We start from the raw sequence: 18,340 nt of genomic DNA, 5'->3' as shown, positions 1-18,340 counted from the left end.
TGTTATGATGGGACTGTCTGCTATTTCCTAAGTGCACCAGAGGAAAAGTGCATAAAAAGGAAAGAAAAAAATAGGAAATCAAATAGACTTATTTCCAAAATGTTGCTCTATTAGCAACATTAAGGTGATATTTTGATGCTGAATTATTCTGAATCCACTAACTATCTGTACCTCTTTGTACCTCTTTGTTCCTTCTTTCAGAATGCTGGAAGATGACCTTAAGCTAAGCAGTGATGAAGAGGAGAATGAACAGGTAAGATTCTCTTTTATGTCAGCATCCTTTGGAGGTGACACTGAGAACAGTGACCTGGTGGACTGTGCTGGGTATTAACCGAGCTGAATGGTAGCACTCCAGGATGCTGGTCTTTCGTCTGCTAAGTGTGAGCTTCTATGCAGTTGGGTCAGTATATTAAAATAGCTTGCCCTCAGTTTCCCTTAAGCCTTGAATTCTGTAATTTTTATGATGTTGAGACCACCAATGGGTATTACAAGGAAGCTAAGATCAGGCTTCCCTTAGAAATAGGCCCCTTTTTTTTTTATTTTTATTTATGTGTGTGTGTGTGTGTATGTGTGTGTGTCTGTGTGTGTCTGTGTGTCTCTGTGTGTGTGTGTGTTTGTGTGTGTGTCTGTGTGTCTCTGTATGTGTCTGTGTGTGTTTGTGTGTGTGTGTCCGTGTGTCTGTGTGTGTATGTGTGTGTGTGTCTGTGTGTCTGTGTGTGTTTTTGTTTGTGTCTGTGTGTGTGTTTGTGTGTGTCTGTGTGTGTGTGTGTGTAGCTAACTGGCCTTCTGGAGGTCAAACATATGACCTTAACCTCGTCAGCATGCAGCAGGCAATCTGTAACATTAAATATTGAGAAGTCTTATACAGATATTATTAACATTGAGAAGGAGCAAACGTAGAGGTGAGCCAAAATGATGAATAAAAAATAATCATGCTCGGTATAGGCTGTTTGTCTTAAATGATAAATGTGCTTGAAATATTCTCCCCTGGTGTTGATTTATCAGCTCCAGACATCAGTTAGGGGGTTATAAATACTCTTCTGATCAGTCAGTTAAGGTGAAAAAATATCCACTTAACATTCATCACTTTCACTTCTGCATTTCAAGAAATGTTTGTATTTCAAAGCAAGTTTAAAAACACTAAAGACAGATTTTTCTACACTTCTGTTTTCTTTTTCTCATCCCCCATGTTGCATTTTGTCAAGTTTAGATACATGCGATGGGTAGAAAGAAAATTCAGAGAGGCCTTTTTTAATAAGTCATTTTTGTATGCAATACAAAATACTAATGCTATTCTATTGGTTTTGGAATAGTGAACTTAATAGAAAAGTATCATGAAATGCTATGCAGATGATTTGCTGTCTAGACATGCAAATACAAATAACGTACAGAGAGAACAAGCAGAGGTTAAATAAAAGTCAAAGGAGAGGTTGGGCACGGTGCCTTATGCCTGTAATCCCAGCACTTTGGGAGGCCGAGGCTGGCAGATCACGAGGTCAGGACATCGAGACCATCCTGGCTGACACGGTGAAACCCTGTCTCTACTAAAAGTACAAAAAGTTAGCCAGGCGTGGTGGCGGGTGCCTGTGGTCCCAGCTACTCGGGAGGCTGAGGCAGGAGAATGGCGTGAACCCAGGAGGCGGAGCTTGCAGTGAGCCGAGATCGCACCACCGCACTCCAGCGTGGGCGACAGAGCGAGACTCTGTCTCAAAAAAAAAACAAGTCAAAGGAGAATTTCCAGTAAGAGTATCTGAGCAGAGCATAGCTATGAGGTCACAAAAAGAGGTTACTCATCTCATGGGAGAAACTGAGGCACCAAAACGGGAGAAGAGCTTGAGGAGTCTGGAAACCAGATTGGCAAGTGGAGAATACCCAGTGGAAGAAGGTTAACTGGGCAAAGAAGGCCACTCAGGCTCTGAGTTTTTTAGAGATCTGTTGATTTGTTTCCAGGGCAGCCAGATACCTGCCACACAGCAATCTCAGCTGAAATGGAGAATGGCTTCACTCCTAATTTTGGCTTCTTATCTACATGACGATAAGCAAATGATTTCATCTCTTTGTGTTTTTTCCCATTAAGTGGCCTGGGTACATAGATTATGGATTATATCATATCAAACATGTAAATTGTGTATGCTTTTTGTTAGAAAAAGGGTTCACAGACTATTTCAATCTGCAAACCTTTTTAAATTTGGAAATAATTTCCTGAGCTGTTTCCAGGAAGTATTTCCAGTGAAAACTCAATTTTAATAAACATTACTAATGACATACTATACATGTTCTCTAAGGCAACGAGAGCTTTTAGTTGACTCATTTTGCTTTTTAAGCTACTCCCTTCCATTCTGTACTCACTGATAATACTGTGTTGTGAATGTACAGGTCAGATCCTTTATTCTTGCATTTAATTCCTATGTGAATATACCTTCCTATTTTTGCAATAAAAGGAACTGACAGAATGAATAATTTTTATACAGTAATCCTTTTTTCCTAATTAAGACTCCAGACAGTGGTTTCACATATGATACTTTAAGTTATTGCTTCAACAGTAATTGCATTAAGTTGTCCTGCTTTGGCCTGTAATTGTACCCTGGTCTAATCACAAAATTGTAATTCCCATACTTTTAAACAAGACAAATGATACGGTATTTTTTTCTCTTCAAGACCAAACTGTGTTTTATCCCTGAAACAGCATAGCGTGTGCACAAACAAACACACACACACACACTCATTCCCTGGCATTCCGAGATAATTGAACATTTAACATAAATGATTTTTGTAGATGTAAAATCAGAGTTTGCACCTTAAACCCAAAATATTTTAAAAATCCCTTGCCTCAATAAACATGGTACAGTGTGTGAAAATCTTGCACCTTTTCTGACATTATGTCTGGCTGTCTTTGTGAATATTGGTCCAACCAGCCCATGTGCCTCTGTAATAAAGAGGTGTCTGTGAGAGCTTCAAGTTGGTATACCTGCCTGCCCTTCCTCAGATCACCTCAGACTTCATGCTTTTGAACACTCCTATCTGAGGTTTCTGATTTGTTTTTCTAAGATCACCAGAGCGGGCACAAAAGAACCAGCGAGTAGGCAAGGCTAAGAGCAAAACTGCAAATTTATTCTTTGGTCACCTAGCTTCAGGGAAGAAGGTGTGGAAGGTGAGGTCTGTCGGCCTCTGGCAAAGGAGACTGACAGAGTCGCCCGGTGGAGCTCTCGGGCGGAGTTCCTGATGCAGTCCCGACAGGAGTGGGGGCTGGGAAGTCTGCGCCTGGCGTCCATCGGGAGCGGCTTTTCTAGGAGTGGGAGGGCAATAGGCGGGACACGGGTGTGTCGGGGGCGTTCCATAGGTGTGGCCAAGTAAATCTTGGGGTCTTCGGATTGACGTCACCTGGCGCATGCCCGGTTGGTCTGCACCTTCCCGGGCGCTGGCTGCATTTTCGCGCGCGCGTGGGAAAAGTTGGTGATGAAGAACCCGGAAGTGCGCCATCTTACCTCGGTTCGTCCAAACAGTTTCCTTTTCTCCCCATTGCCTTTGTGATCCTAAAGGTCAAAAGACAGTCTAGTTTAGTGGTTAAGAGCACAGCCGCCGCACTCCAGGGATTCAAATCCCCACTTTGCTACTTAGTTTTGTAACCTTGGCCCAGACTCTGAACTGTTCTCTGCTTCAGTATCTCTGTTTGTAAAATTGGAATTAATGCTAGATCCCCAAGCCTGCCACTTCATCAAAACTTGAGGTCACCCATCATCTTCATGTCACTAGATCCAGTAGGCATTTTTTTGTGTATGTATATGTGTGTATGTATATATACATACACACGCACACATAGATGGAGTTTCACTCGTCACCCAGGCTGGAGTGCAATGGCAATGGTGCGATCTTGGCTCACTGCAACCTCCGCCTCCTGGGTTCAAGTGATTCTTCTGCCTCAGCCTCCTAAGTAGCTGGGATTACAGGCACCTGCCACCACACCCAGCTAATTTTTGTATTTTCAGTAGAGATGGGGTTTTACCATGTTGGCCAGAGTGGTCTCAAAATTCTGACCTCAAGTCATCCACCTGCCTCGACCTCCCAAAGTGCTGGGATTACAGGCGTGAACCACTGTGCCCAGCCTGTTTGTGTATGATTTATAAAAATGATATGTCTTTAAAAATGATTTTATATGTATATATGTATGATATAACCAATATCAAGATGAAAACACAGACATGACCAGCCTCCCAGGTGCCCCCATGCTCCCACCAGTCACCACTCTGCAGAAGAATAACCACTTTCCTGTTTTCTAACATCATAGTGTAATTTTGCTTATTTTTGCACTTTATATCAGTGGAATTATTTGGCATGTACTCTTTTGTGTCTGGCTTCTTTTGTTCAACATTGTTTATGAGATTCACCCATGTTGTTACCTGTAATTGAAGTTTGTTCGTTTTCATTGCTGTATCCTATTTCATTATGTGTGTATGCCATAATTTACTTACTCATTCCACTGCTAATGGGCATGTGGATATTTTGGTGGGGGTTGGGGAGTAAAATAGTGTGCTCTTATTAGCATCCTTGTACAGGTCTTTTCATCCTTGTACAGGTCATTTCTTGAGCACATGGGAACATTTTTGTTGGGTCTATACCCAGAAGTATAAATGCTGAGCAGTAGGGTGTGTGCATATTTACATACCCTACGGATACATTTTAATTGATACATTTAGACCATTTTCATTTGAGTAAATTATCTCAAACCATTTTCCAAAATGGTTCTACCAGTCAACCCTCCCACCAGCTGTGTAAGAGAAATTTCAGTTACTCTACATCCTCACCACACATTTGTCTTTTTAATGTTCACAAGGGATATTGATTGGGAGTTTTCTATTTTGTACTGTCTTTGTCTAGTTTTAATATCAGGGTAATACTGACCTTATAAAATGAATTGAGAAGGGTCCCCTGCCCTTTTCTCAAAAAGACTATGTTTTTTAGAAACGATGTTAGGTCAAGCACAGTGGCTCAGGCCTGTAATCCCAGCACTTTGGGAGGCCAAGGTGGGTGGATCACCTGAGGTCAGGAGTTTGAGACCTCAATATAGCTTGATGTAAGCATCTTTAAGAAGTGGCTATAGACATTTCCATGGAGAGTGGATAAATGCTTTTTTACTCAAATACGTTATTTGTGTATTAATATATAGCCAATTTAAGATATTGGGCCTTATATTTTTGTCATCTTTGTCAATACTTTTGATGTTTGGATAGAACTCATTTGAAAAATCATAGAGTTCAGCCTAACCAACATGATGAAACCCTGTCTCTACTAAAAATACAAAATTAGCCAGGCATGGTGCATGCACCTGTAATCCCAGCTACTCGGGAGGCTGAGGCAAGAGAATCGCTTGAACGTGGGAGGCAGAGGTTGCAGTGAGCCAAAATTGTGCCACTGCACTCCAGTCTGGGTGATAGAACAAGACTCCATCTCAAAAAAAAAAAAAAAAATGTTAATTATTTAGCAGAATTCTCTAGTAAAACCATATGGGCCTGGAGATTTTTAAAGTTAAAAATTCTATTTCCTGGCCAGGCATGGTGGCTCATGCCTGTAATCCCAGCACTTTGGGAGGCCAAGGAGGGTAGATCATGAGATCAGGAGTTTGAGACCAGCCTGGCCAACATGGTGAAAACCCATCTCTACCAAAAATACAAAAATTAGTTGGGTGTGGTGGTACATGCCTGTAATCCCAGCTACTCAGGAAGCTGAGACAGGAGTATTGCTTGAACCCAAGAGGCCAAGGTTGCCTTGAGCCATGATCAAGCCACTATATGCCACCCTGGGTGACAGAGCATGACTCCATCTCGGGGGGAGAAAAACAAAAAAAAACTTTTTTTTGGGTTTTTTTTTTTTTTTTTTTTGAGACGGAGTCTCGCTCTGTCACCCAGGCTGGAGTGCAGTGGCGCAATCTTGGCTCACTGCAAGCTCCACCTCCTGGGTCCCCGCCATTCTCCTGCCTTGCCTCCTGAGTAGCTGGGACTACTGGTACCCACCACCATGCTCTGCTAATTTTTTGTATTTTTTGGTAGAGACGGGATTTCACCATGTTAGGCAAGATGGTCTGGATCTCCTGACCTCGTGATCCACCTGTTTCGGCCTCCTGAAGTGCTGGGATTACAGGCGTGAGCTACCACGGCCGGCCAAAAAAAAATGTAATAGTCATAGGGCTATTAGATTATCTGTTTCATACTGGGTGTGTGTGGCACTGTGCTCTTCAGTAATAAGGCTATCCGTGTCACTTAAGTTGTCATGTTTATGTAGATAGGGTTGTTTATAGTATTCCTTTATTATCCTTTTGACGACTGCAAAATCTATAGTGTCAGTCCCTGTTTCATTACTGATACTCATCATTTGTCTTCTTTCTTTTTTTTAATCAGTCTTGCTAGAGGTTTATTAACTGTATTGCTCTTTTGAAAGAACTAGCTTGTTGCATTAATATTATCTATTTGATTTTTCTGTTTCAGTTTCACTGATTTCTTATCTTTATTTCCTTCCTCTTGCTTGCTTTAGGTACATTTTTACCAGTTTCTAGTTTCTTGAGGGAGATTAGATTATTGATTTGAGATTCATTCTTTTTTATGATACGGTAAGTGTTTAATGCTATAGCCATGCTATAAACTTTATCCCACAAATATTGATGCGTTGTAGTTCGTTGTCATTCAGTTCAATAAGACTTCTTCTTTGACTCGTAGATTATTTAGAAATGTGTTGTTTAATTTTTAAGTGCTCAGAGATCCCCCTTAATCTTAATTTTTATTGGTCTCTAGTTTGGTTCCTTTATGGTCAGAGAATATAGTCTGTATGATTTCAATTCTTATGCATTTGTTGAGGATTTTTTATCATGCAAGATATGGTTTATATTGGTATATGTTTTATAGGCACTTAAAAGAATGTATATTCTGCTGTTGTTGGTTAGGGAGTTCTATTAATATCAATTATATTTATCTTATTTGATGTTCTTTTGTATCTTTTCTGGACTTTCTGTCTAATTGCTCTATCTAACGTTGAGAGAGGGGTGTTGAAGTCTCTGGCTATCATTGTGGATTTATTTCTTCGTTCGATCAGGTTGTTTCCACATATTTCGCAGCTCTGTTAGTTGGTGTGTGTACATTTAGGATTGCTGTATTGTTGCTAGATTGACCCTTCTCTCATTATGTAATGACCCAGTCTGTCTCTGGTCATTTTTTTTGCTCTGAGGTCTACTTTTTCTGGTAACAGTATAGCTACTCCTGCTTTCTTTTGGTTAATACTTTCATAATGTAACTTTTTTCCATTTTTTCACTTTCAGCCTACCAATATTGTTATATTTGAAATGAGTTTCTTATATACAGCATATATTAATAGTTGTCATATTTTTATTCACTTTGCCAATTTCTGTCTTTTAATTGATACATTTAGACCATTTACATTTAATGTAATTATTGATTTGTTAAAGCTTATGTCTACCACTCTATTTTTTGTTTGGTTTCTTCCTGGTTTTTATTTTCTTTTTCTTTTTTATTCCCTTTCTGTGTATTCCTTAAACCTTTTGACTTCTATTTTGATTTGTCGGTAACATTTTTGTGTGTGTCTCTGTATAGCTTTTTTAGTGGCTATTCTAGGTATTATACTATATATACATAACTTATAACAGTTCACTAGTGCTGTCATTTTGCAAGCTTTCTCCCTTAATATCCTGTAACCTTTGTTACAGAATTTATAATAATAGATAATACAAATGTAGTTTTCTGTCTTCCCAACTTCATGAGTAAACAACCTGAATTTCACTGTGTATCTTATTTATCTTTATTTCTGTACCTCATGCCATGGCTGACTGACTTCTAGCAGAGAAACCTAAACTTCTCAGAGAAACCACATCTGCACCCGTGCTTCCATCTTCACTTATCCTCCCCCTACTCTCCTGTTGTGAGAGGACGCTGCCCTGCTCCTATCCAAAGTTCATCCATTTCCTCAGAGCTACTTAGAGACTTGTTCTTTTGATCTCATTATGCCCCATCTCTTTACCAGAAATGCTCCTCATTGGGCCCCCAATGACCTCCATAGCGCCAATTATACTGGGCTCTTTTTAGTCCCCTGTCTTACTATATGACTTAACAGCATTGAACACTGTTCATTACCCCCTTCTCTGTAGGAATCTAACCCCACACTCTCCTGGTTTGGGTCCTGCCTCTCCGACTTCTCTTCTCAGGCTCTTTTGCTGACTCTGATTTTCTCCCCAGTGTTGGAAACTTTCTGTGTTTATTCCTGACTTTTCTTCTCCATGTCTGTTCTCTGGGTGATCTCATCCATTCCTGTGACCTTCAATTTTTATATACTGACAATTTCTAAAGTTATATGCACAACTCAGAATTCTCTTCAGAACCGCAAACCTACTTGACTTTTCCATTTGGATGTCTCACAGACATTTCAAATCCAGTCTGTGCCCAACTGGACTTCTGGCCTTTGCCACCGCTCTACCCAGACACACAAACATGTTCCTCTTGTTATTGTTCCCATTTCCAAAACTAGCACTGCCAAATGCCCAGCTGTTCAAGCCTAGAAACTTCAGACTCATCCTTGATGATTCCCTGTTCCTCACTCAGGTAGCCACCTCATCTCTAAGTCCTATAAACTCAGCCTCTAAAATTAAATATTGGTCCGTCTACCTCTTTCCATTCCCAGCCAGTCTAAACCAGTCTGGTATGAACTATCATATTTCTGTTCCCTGCCCTGTGTAATACAGCCTCCCCACAGTGATCTTTTAAAAATCAGATCAAGTAATTCCTTGGTCTAAAATCTTAAATGGGTTTCCCATCCCACCTGGGATCAAATTCGGAGCCCTCGGCATGGCCGACACTACCCCGCACCATCTGGCTTTGTCCACGTCTCATCTTCACACTGAGCTCATTTGAAGCGCAGCCCTTCTCTCAGCTCCTGCAGGGAGCTGAGCTCAGCTGCCTCGGGGCCTCCATAGGCCTCTACTCCCTCATTTTTGCCTTGCTAAGACCTACTCATGTTGGAGGTGCAACATGACTTTCACTTCCTCAGGGATACCTCCCTCTCATCTAATCGACTCCCGGTTAGTCCTTCTCACAGTATCCTTCATCTTTTTACCTAAATCTCATCGTAATTTTAGTTACATGTTATGTTTACTTTTTCTAACTATCTACAGCAGCTAAACTGGAAGTTTCCTGAGGGCAGGAACTGTGTCTGGCACAGCAGAACTGCTAAATATTTGTTGAATGAATGCATGGATAAATGCATAGTGATGCCTTCAATTGAGAGTATTTTCCACTGTCCATTGTACGATATCAAAGATGACCTTTGCTCTGTCTTTGTTCCTTTTCCTGAACTCTGTGATTTTTCAAATGAGTTCTATCCAAACATCAAAAGTATTGACAGAGATGACAAAAATATAAGGCCCAATACCTTAAGTTGGCTGTCGATTAATAAAAAAATAACCTATTTGAGAAAAAAAGCATTTATCCAATCTCCATGGAAATGTCTATAGCCACTTCTTAAAGATGCTTACATCAAGCTATATTGAAGTTACAAGTTTTCATAAGTTATCTCAAACAGAAGCCTTCAAAACCAAGAGACTGGGTTTCTCCACAGCCTTCCCTTTCAAGGATAACCAGATTTTGACCGTAGCCTCTAGTGCTGGGGTTGTGACTGGGTTTCCTTAGAAAGTTTACAGACATAAATGAAATGGAAGCATAGCCTTATGGTTGCACCTATGGTTTTCATACCGGATGAGGTTCCAACTGGAAATAGCACAAAAGATTTGAGAATCAGTTTTCTTATTTATCTGAGTAAATGAAAGGCATGTGATACCTGGAGTAATTGTTTGATCTCCTTTCTGTAACTGTTGGTTTTAACAATTCCAAAGGCCAATGTTTTTATGAAACAGTGTGAAGGAATTAGAAGACTTACGACATTAAGTACTAAAAAAAAAAAAAATAATAATAATAATAATAATAGATTAGGAAGGGAGTGATGAATTATATTGTAAGTCTTCCCATTTGGCAAAAAGATGAGCTCTGCCTCTCAAGTCAGGGTAAGCTTGGGAGGTTAGACACAAGCAAATATGCAGATGGCATTGCTATAGCTAAGGCGTGAGGAGAGGGACACATGATTAAGACTTTCCGCAAGGAGCAGCCGAGATAGTGTCAACTGCAGACAAGTTTTTCGGAGATGACAAACACATAGCTTAGGGAAAGGAAGGGACTAGAGATCTAAATTGAATGGCTGTGTACATGCCTGCAGCTTCCAGTAATTACGTTATCCAAACATATTGGGCAGTCTTTTCATTTTAACTATGTAACCATATTTTTCTCTTTAAATGAGCATGGTTTGTCCACTATAACTGACTATGTTAATTTTACAGGCAACAATCATTGGATCTAATCCTTAGAGGGAAATTTCCCCATTGGTGTTAATTTACTTCTTGCACAATGAAAAGTTACCTTTTAATCCCCAATCAGTGTTTGGAGAGCATGCAATTAATTTAATAGATATCTAGATCGTTAACATAAATCTACAAATTAAAGAGCCAATTATTTTCTTATTTATAATGCATAGAGTAATAATCGTGTCTCTTAGAAATAATCTAAAGCCTTGCTTCATCCAGATATCAAGATGGTAGGTGAGGTTGCTCTGAGCACAAAATTACAGGTCTTATTGCTGTTTCCTTTGGTTTCTTATGAAGCAGCACAAGAAACATTCCCATCTCAATTCTGTGCTCCTTACCATAGAGATTACTGGATGACTCACATCAGTTTTGGGTGTACTATTAAAAGCAGATTGCCAATTGTAATGGAAGCTCTTCATTTTTTCCTTTGTTTCTTTTTAATATGACAATTGCATAACACAAAGCAGAGCTTTTAAAATGTCTGAAAGCATTGACAGTACATGTCAATCAGTAACTAAATGAATTAGCTGAATGATAGGCACACATGGAATAAAAACATAGGAGGTTTTTGCAGCCCAACTCTGCTTCCTTAGGTGCATTTTTCTTCTCAGGATCAGCTTGGTTGATCCTGAAGCTCTTGGCCTGTGAAAATTTATTACCCACAGAGTCAATCTGCATTCAGGCAGCCAAGTCTGAATAAATAGAGTCATTGTGCTTGTCTGGGATTTGTGGCCAGGGTTCATCCAGTCAGCGTGACATTTACATCCCAGGAGATTCGTAAAAGCCAACACCCTGGTATGTGCTCTTGAATCCTGCCAGAATTGTGTAGAATTATATAAACAGGAGTTGAAGCAGTAATCAGGACCAGGTTTGAGGGGCAAGGCTCCAAAATCAAGTTTCTCCTATGTTAGAAATGAACTGTATTGTCAATGTTATTTGCACGCAAACGAGCTAGACAGGTTTTGCAAAAAACTGAGCATAGTCTCAAATACCTGCTAAGTACCAAACATCATGTAAGATGCTGGCTTGCTGGTCTTAATGAATTACACATTAGTAATATTCATTATGATAACTTAACCACAGATATTTTAAGTAGATGTTCAATGCCAGGAAATCCCTTGCCCTAATGGATCATACAAAAAGTATATATTAAATATATTAAACCTGATAGCAACATAGTAAAAAAAGAATACTGTATGTTCGTTTTTCTTTTTAGTCTTGCATTTTATGTTATGCCTGAGCTAAATACGCAATTTGTTCATAATAACTAATTGGTTTCTATTAATATGGAAACAGAACAATAACTCTAATTGAAAACTGCCTATCAGACCTTTTTCACATCCGTATATGAAGTAATCATATATTTGAACCTCCCATCATAATCAGTGAAACTCAGATGTTCAGCAGAAGGTTTGGTTTGTTTGTTTAACCATCCTAGAGCTTTTAATTAAGTAATTGCTTTTTTTTTTTTTTTTTTTGACAGAATCTTGTTCTGTCGCAAGGCTGGAGTTCAGTGACGCGATCTTGGCTCACTGCAACCTCCACCTCCCGGGTTCAAGCGATTCTTCTGCCTCCGCCTCCTGAGTAGTTGGGACTACAAGTGTATGCCACCACGCCCAGCTAATTTTTGCGTTTTTAGTAGAGACGGGGTTTCACTGTGTTGGCCAGGATGGTCTCAAACTCCTGACCTTAGGTGATCCACCTGCCTCGGCCTTCCAAAGTGTTAGCATTATAGGTGTGAGCCACCAAGCCTGGCCGGTAATTGTATTTTATAAATAAAATTTACTGGCCGGGCGCGGTGGCTCAAGCCTGTAATCCCAGAGCTTGCAGTGAGCTGAGATCCGGCCACTGCACTCCAGTCTGGACGACAGAGCGAGACTCCGCCTCAAAAATAAATAAATAAATAAATAAATAAAATTTACTGTCACCAGAAGCAAACACAAAATTATTTTATTTTATCATGGCACTCTTTATAAACATTTGCAGAAAGCACAAGCATAGGTAGAAATATACAAACATGTAATTGCCTTTTTTTCATGTTAATGGACTAGAATTTCCAAAATTGAAATGGTCAGTCAACTTAAACATCACTGAGCACAAAGGCTCACAACCCTGTTTCCTAAAATATTTTCTCATTGAATCTCCTCTGGAGACTCAACAGAGATTTATGGAGATTTAGTTGTGTCCAACCAGCCTGGGCCATGGGATATGCCTAATTTCAGCCTGAGGACCCTGAATGGAAATCTGGAAAATGTGAAAATTGTATAAAAATCAAAACGTGATCCATCAAATTAGGGCAAACATACAGTTAACACAAAAATGGGAAACCATTGCCTTTGTGACACTGAAGAATTCCTAAAAGGATCTACATTTTTGAAAGTAAGCCAAGTTTTTGTTAATGGTGGATAGCAATACCACCAACACAGGCTCTCCATTCAGGAGCCAGGAGTTGGGCTAGGCATCATTAGTTGATAGGCACACTTTTCTCAAACACAGCTGCCAGCAGGGTTGCTAGTTGGCAGAGGAAGTGGAATTCTCCCTCCAGGGGACATTCCTATTTAACGCAGAGGAATAGCCCTTTGTCCCATGACTTCAGTGGTTTTTTTCTTCAGTAGCTTTTTAGGAAGTGAAACCCTGTAAGATATATTGTTCCTTGGAGTATACGCTGTCCCTCATATCCAGGCATGGGCAGTGTCACATCGTAAAGGATTTACCGACAGTTACTCAGGTGTTTGGTCTAGATACACAGTTGTAAAATTGAGTTTTTGTTTTAGATTTTCCAAAGCTTCTCCGGGTAGAGCTGGTTATTTCATAAGCCCAGTTTTCTCAGGAGACTCTCTTAGCCTGTTATTTCTACATGGACAAAAATCACGTGTGTTCATTCAAGGTCCCTTGGCACTTCCCAATTCCATCCCCACCAGATCTGCAGCCAAAAGGTTGTGTTAATTAAAACAAGACCATCTTTAAGAAGCTGACCAGATAGTGGCTAGAATGTTAGGCCCCCAGACATGGTCATCTGCACACTAGAAAACCCTGCACGCAGGGGTTCCAGTAGAGAGATCTGATTCTCCAGAGAGATCTGATTCACACTATTTCTCTGAGTACCTCTTCTTCCAACCTGGATTTGTTCTTTAAAGTTCAAGGCATTTCAAAGAAGACTGTGTGATTATTATACATTACATGTGAAAGCACTTTCACATATAAATCGTAAAGCACTATTCACTTGAGAGGTGAAAATCCTAATAACAGTAATAACACACTCAGAACTGGTTCAGCTTTCTCTGGTATAATTGGTTTGCAACGTGCAATTAGGAGAATCTCGCCTAATCATTACAAACCTGTTTTTACCTTCAAATATTGCTATTTTGCCTGAGTAAAAAAGGTTTAAATGAAACATAAAGCCAGACTTAGATTTAAGTTCTTCAAGCACAGATTGCATTTTTAACAAAATTACCAAAACATTTTGTGTTATTTTCATCCGGTCTTTCTACAAAAACAAAGTAGCATTTGTATTTCACAATGTAGGCCCTAGTTGCTCTCATAATACTCAACCACCTGCCAAGGCCAGTGGAAAGTGGACAGGACTCTGCTGAAGCATCATATTGCGATCGCGTAAGGACTTTTTCAAGGTCCAAAATGTATTTGGCAAACTCGACAAAATAGGAAGTGACTAATCCCAGTATCCACCTGCTGAGCCAAAGATGAAAAAGCCATTAATGAGCATCGCCATCTTGGCCTTGCTCAAGGTCTGGCCTGCACTGAGATTGCCCTGGGAGATGAGTTCCAGGAACCTGTGGATGACCAAAGCCCAGACGAGCAGGCCACAGAGTCGTGATGGAACCCGCCGTACTTAGTGCGTTCATCTGGTGGAGGGACGGGACCCCGAAGCACACAGTTTCTGTGCACACAGGTCTTTTTGTGCTAGGACTTTTGATCCATTGCCCGAGCAGAACCTAAATAGTCTAGGCTGTGATGAGGAGCTAAGTTGGTATCACCTTTATACAAAGCTGCATCGTATGCATACGATCGCCCCACAATCCAGTCATTCTGACATGTCATCTCTTCTGCATTAAACCCCACCAAGGCTGGAACTATCTGGAAGGACAGGTCAACTGTCACTTTTAGAACTTAGCACTTATTACTGGTGATTTGCTTTCTATTTTTTCCCCTAAAATTGTATGTCACAGACCTCTAGAAAAGACCTGCCCATTCTAGTGAGATGTGGAAGCGAAGGCAGCTGTCCAGAAAGTAAACCACCTCCTCGCTTTGACCAGCATCACCATCTGCACTCCACATTTAAACTTCCATTCCTAAGAACCGGGAGTTGAAATGCATATACTACCTGCATTGTATCTCCTAGCAGCTCAGCCAGCATTGGGTCCGATGGCTACTCTTGTTTGTTTGCTGTCGCTTTGAAATTGTAGCTAGACAGGCACATGTATGTGTGTGTGCACATCCGGAAGGCACAATTGCCTAGCCAAAACTCAGTCCCAGAAACCATGTTTCAGCTTCTGAGAACAGGCAGCTGAGCTTGGATCTTCCACCAGCATCCAACAGCACCAGTAGGTTTGCCCACTCTGCCAGGTGAATCTTCAGTGATGTTTGCTCCTACCCAGACCTCACTCAGCAGGTACTTCCTTTACATAGTTCTGTCATGATGAGCCCTGGAGGTAAAAAAAAAAAAAAAAAATTCTTCCCCAGAAGATTTTGACAAGGGCTGAGATCAACAATAAGGATATAACCCTCTTGAGAAAAAGAAGTTAGTCCCAGAAACCTGAAATCCTCCCATCTCCTTTGCCAACACTTGTCTAAGAGGTGACTCCTATTATTCCCCTTGACTAGCACCCCCAGATAAAGGTTTCCCCCAGTGTCTGTTAGTATTCACCCAGTGTCCTGGCAGTCCTCTTCTCTCCGGGACTACCACAATTCAGAATTCACCTAGTCTCGTCTGCTTTCAACCTCCAACCACAGGAGTCCACAGTGAGGCTAAGGCAGAATGGGGCTGCTTTGTGGAGCCCTCACTGGCCTGGTTCCTTTACTTACTGGCTCTGAGACCATAGGCAAGCTAATCTTCCTGGACCTCTGTTTCCATATCTTAAATGCACTGGACAAAAATATTAAAGTAGATTAATGTAAAATATTTTCTATGAATATAAACATTAGTGTAAAATTATGAAAGCAAGCCTGGCCATCGTGGTGAAACCCCATCTCTACTAAAAAGCAGCTACAAAAATTAGCCAGGCGTGGTGGCAGGCACCTGTAATCCCAGCTACTCAGGAGGCTGAGGCAGAAGAATCGCTTGAACCCAGGAGGCAGAGGTTGCAGTGAGCTGAGATCCTGCCATTGCACTCCAGCCTGGATGACAAGAGCGAAACTCCATCTCTAAAATAAAATAAAATTAAAAATTCCTCCTTATCCCTTCCGGAACCCTCATCTCCATTCCCCTCTCTTCAGGAATGTTCTTTATTTGCATTGCTGAAACTTTTTTTTTTTTTTGCAATGCTTATTTAGATAATAGAAGAAAAGGAGTACAGGAAGAAGTTAGGAAAGTTGATTTACGTAAGAAAAGGCAGGGAGCTATCTATGGAAGAAGAGATCTAGAAGGTGGGAAGAGGAGGAAGAGGTGAGAATGGTGCTCTGGAATTTTAGGGGAGAGGATAAGGAGAAAGAAAGAAGATTTCTGCCTCCTCTCTGAAAAGGAGAAGAGACTGGACAACTGCCACAGGATGTGGGACTTAGAAAAGGCAGAGAGTGGGCTGGGCACGGTGGCTCATGCCTGTAATCCCAGCACTTTGGGAGGCCGAGGTGGGTGGATCACGTGAGGTCAGGAATTCCAGACCAGCCTTGCCAACAAGGCAAAACCCCATCTCTACTAAAAATACAAAAATCAGCCAGGCATGGTGGCGCACACCTGTAATCCCCACCACCAGGAGGCTGAGGCAGGAGAATTGTTTGAACCTGGGAGGCAGAAGTTGCGGTGAGCCGGGATTGTGCCACTGCACTCCAGCCTGGGAGACAGTGAAACTCCATCTCAAAAAAAAAAAAGAAGAAAAGGCAGAGTACAGAAGATTCAGAGGGTTTTACAATATTTTACACAGTCTGTTTCTTCCTTGGCCTTCTCTTATCAGGAGACATTGATACTTACGTTCTTTTTCTAGGCTTCATATAGCATATCTGTGTTTTCAGGTAGCATATCTGTGTTTCTTTCAGATGCAACACCATGTTTGGACTGGCCCTGAGACAGCCCTAATTTATTTGGGTTACATGTAAAATAGGGATAGATTCACAGCAGACTGCTAACGGTAGTATCACCACAGTAGTGAGATGGAGGTGGTGTTTGTTTTGGTTTGTTGGGTTTGTTTTTTACTTGTTATGTGTGCTATTTTTTTCTGCAGTGAGCATATACTACTTAGTACGTGTAGAACAATTTAACGCCCCCACCCGATGTGTATCATATGCATGCAATAAAGAAGAAGTTTGCAATCTGAAGGCTTTTAGCTAGATGTTACATATTGTTATTTGTATGACTCTATTTTCTTTTTCCCAGAGCAAACTAGAAGTGTTGAGAAGGAGGTAACAAACAGAACCTAGCCCATAATTAATGGCAATGGAGTTTTGTGACTATATTCTTTAGAAGGACAAAATAGTTATGTTTAGAACAGAAAGGAGAAAGATTAGTAACTTTACCAGCTGTCCAGTGGGGATCACGTATAGTTTAATAATCCCTAACCTAGTGCCTTGAGAGAAATTTTTGCTGAAAAACAATGTCACAAGAAAAAAAATAAATTTCTTACAAGCAGAATTAGAGAGAATACCATTTTAATTTTTTGCAAAATAACAGTTCAGCGACAGTTTGTCAGATCCTTTTCCCTAAAAGAGTAATTGACAATTGAAGATGTATGTGTCACACGCGTCCGTGTGAAGAGTCCACCAAACAGGCTTTGTGTGAGCAATAAAGCTTTTTTTTTTTTTGAGACGAAGTCTCGCTCTGTCACCCAGGCTGGAGTGCAGTGGCCAGATCTCAGCTCACTGCAAGCTCCGCCTCCCGGGTTCACGCCATTCTCCTGCCTCAGCCTCCCGAGTAGCTGGGACTACAGGCGCCCACCACCTCGCCCGGCTAGTTTTTGTATTTTTTAGTAGAGACGGGGTTTCACCGTGTTAGCCAAGATGGTCTCGATCTCCTGACCTCATGATCCGCCCGTCTCGGCCTCCCAAAGTGCTGGGATTATAGGCTTGAGCCACCGCACCTGGCCAGCAATAAAGCTTTTTAATCACCTGGGTGCAGGCGGGCTGAGTCCGAAAAGAGAGTCAGCGAAGGGAGATAAGGGTGGGGCCGTTTTATAGGATTTGGGTAGGCAAAGGAAAATTACAGTCAAAGCAGGGGTTGTTCTCTGGCAGGCAGGAGTCGGGGTCACAAGGTGCTCCGTGGGGGAGCTCTTTGAGCCAGGATGAGCCAGGAAAAGGACTTTCACAAGGTAATGTCATCACTTAAGGCAAGGACCGGCCATTTTCACTTCTTTTGTTGTGGAATATCATCAGTTAAGGCGGGGCAGGGCATTTCACTTCTTTTGTGATTCTTCAGTTACTTCAGGCCATCTGGGCGTGTACGTGCAAGTCACAGGGGATGCGATGGCTTGGCTTGGGCTTAGAGGCCTGACAGTATGCCTGTTTCAAAGCAGACATTCCTTTGGGAAAAGAAAAGGAATGCTTAATTTGTGATTGTACTAACAGAAGCTTGACTAAACTTCAGAACCCACGTCAAAGAATGAAGCCTAGTTACCAGTTTGATGGCCTCATCCTCTGACACAAAAGCTTTTTGAAATGAAGTTGAATCAAAAGAATGAATGAGTCAAAGGCTAATTCATCATCCTCCAAAAGGTTCACTATTACAGCTTGGTCATCTGCTGACAATTGTCAAGCATTGGTGCACCCAGA

The 18,340-nt window shown here is 41.1% G+C and overlaps 1 protein-coding gene across 5 annotated transcripts in view; it reads left to right on the top strand.

Annotated features, from left to right (window-relative positions):
- The window catches only part of AFF3 (AF4/FMR2 family member 3), a 639,560-nt gene that overhangs the window by 498,903 nt on the left and 122,317 nt on the right, over positions 1-18,340 (top strand). For all 5 annotated transcript variants that reach the window (XM_033239032.1, XM_033239033.1, XM_033239031.1 and 2 more), the window contains one exon: positions 202-253. In XM_033239032.1, coding sequence (XP_033094923.1) covers positions 202-253 — 52 coding nt within the window. The remainder of the gene's footprint in view (positions 1-201; positions 254-18,340) is intronic.

Source organism: Trachypithecus francoisi, unplaced genomic scaffold (assembly GCF_009764315.1).
Source record: "Trachypithecus francoisi isolate TF-2019V2 unplaced genomic scaffold, Tfra_2.0 Lachesis_group17, whole genome shotgun sequence".
Lineage (NCBI taxonomy): Eukaryota > Metazoa > Chordata > Mammalia > Primates > Cercopithecidae > Trachypithecus > Trachypithecus francoisi.
The sequence above is the reverse complement of the archived record's forward strand: the minus strand, read 5'-3'. Positions and strand labels throughout refer to the sequence as shown.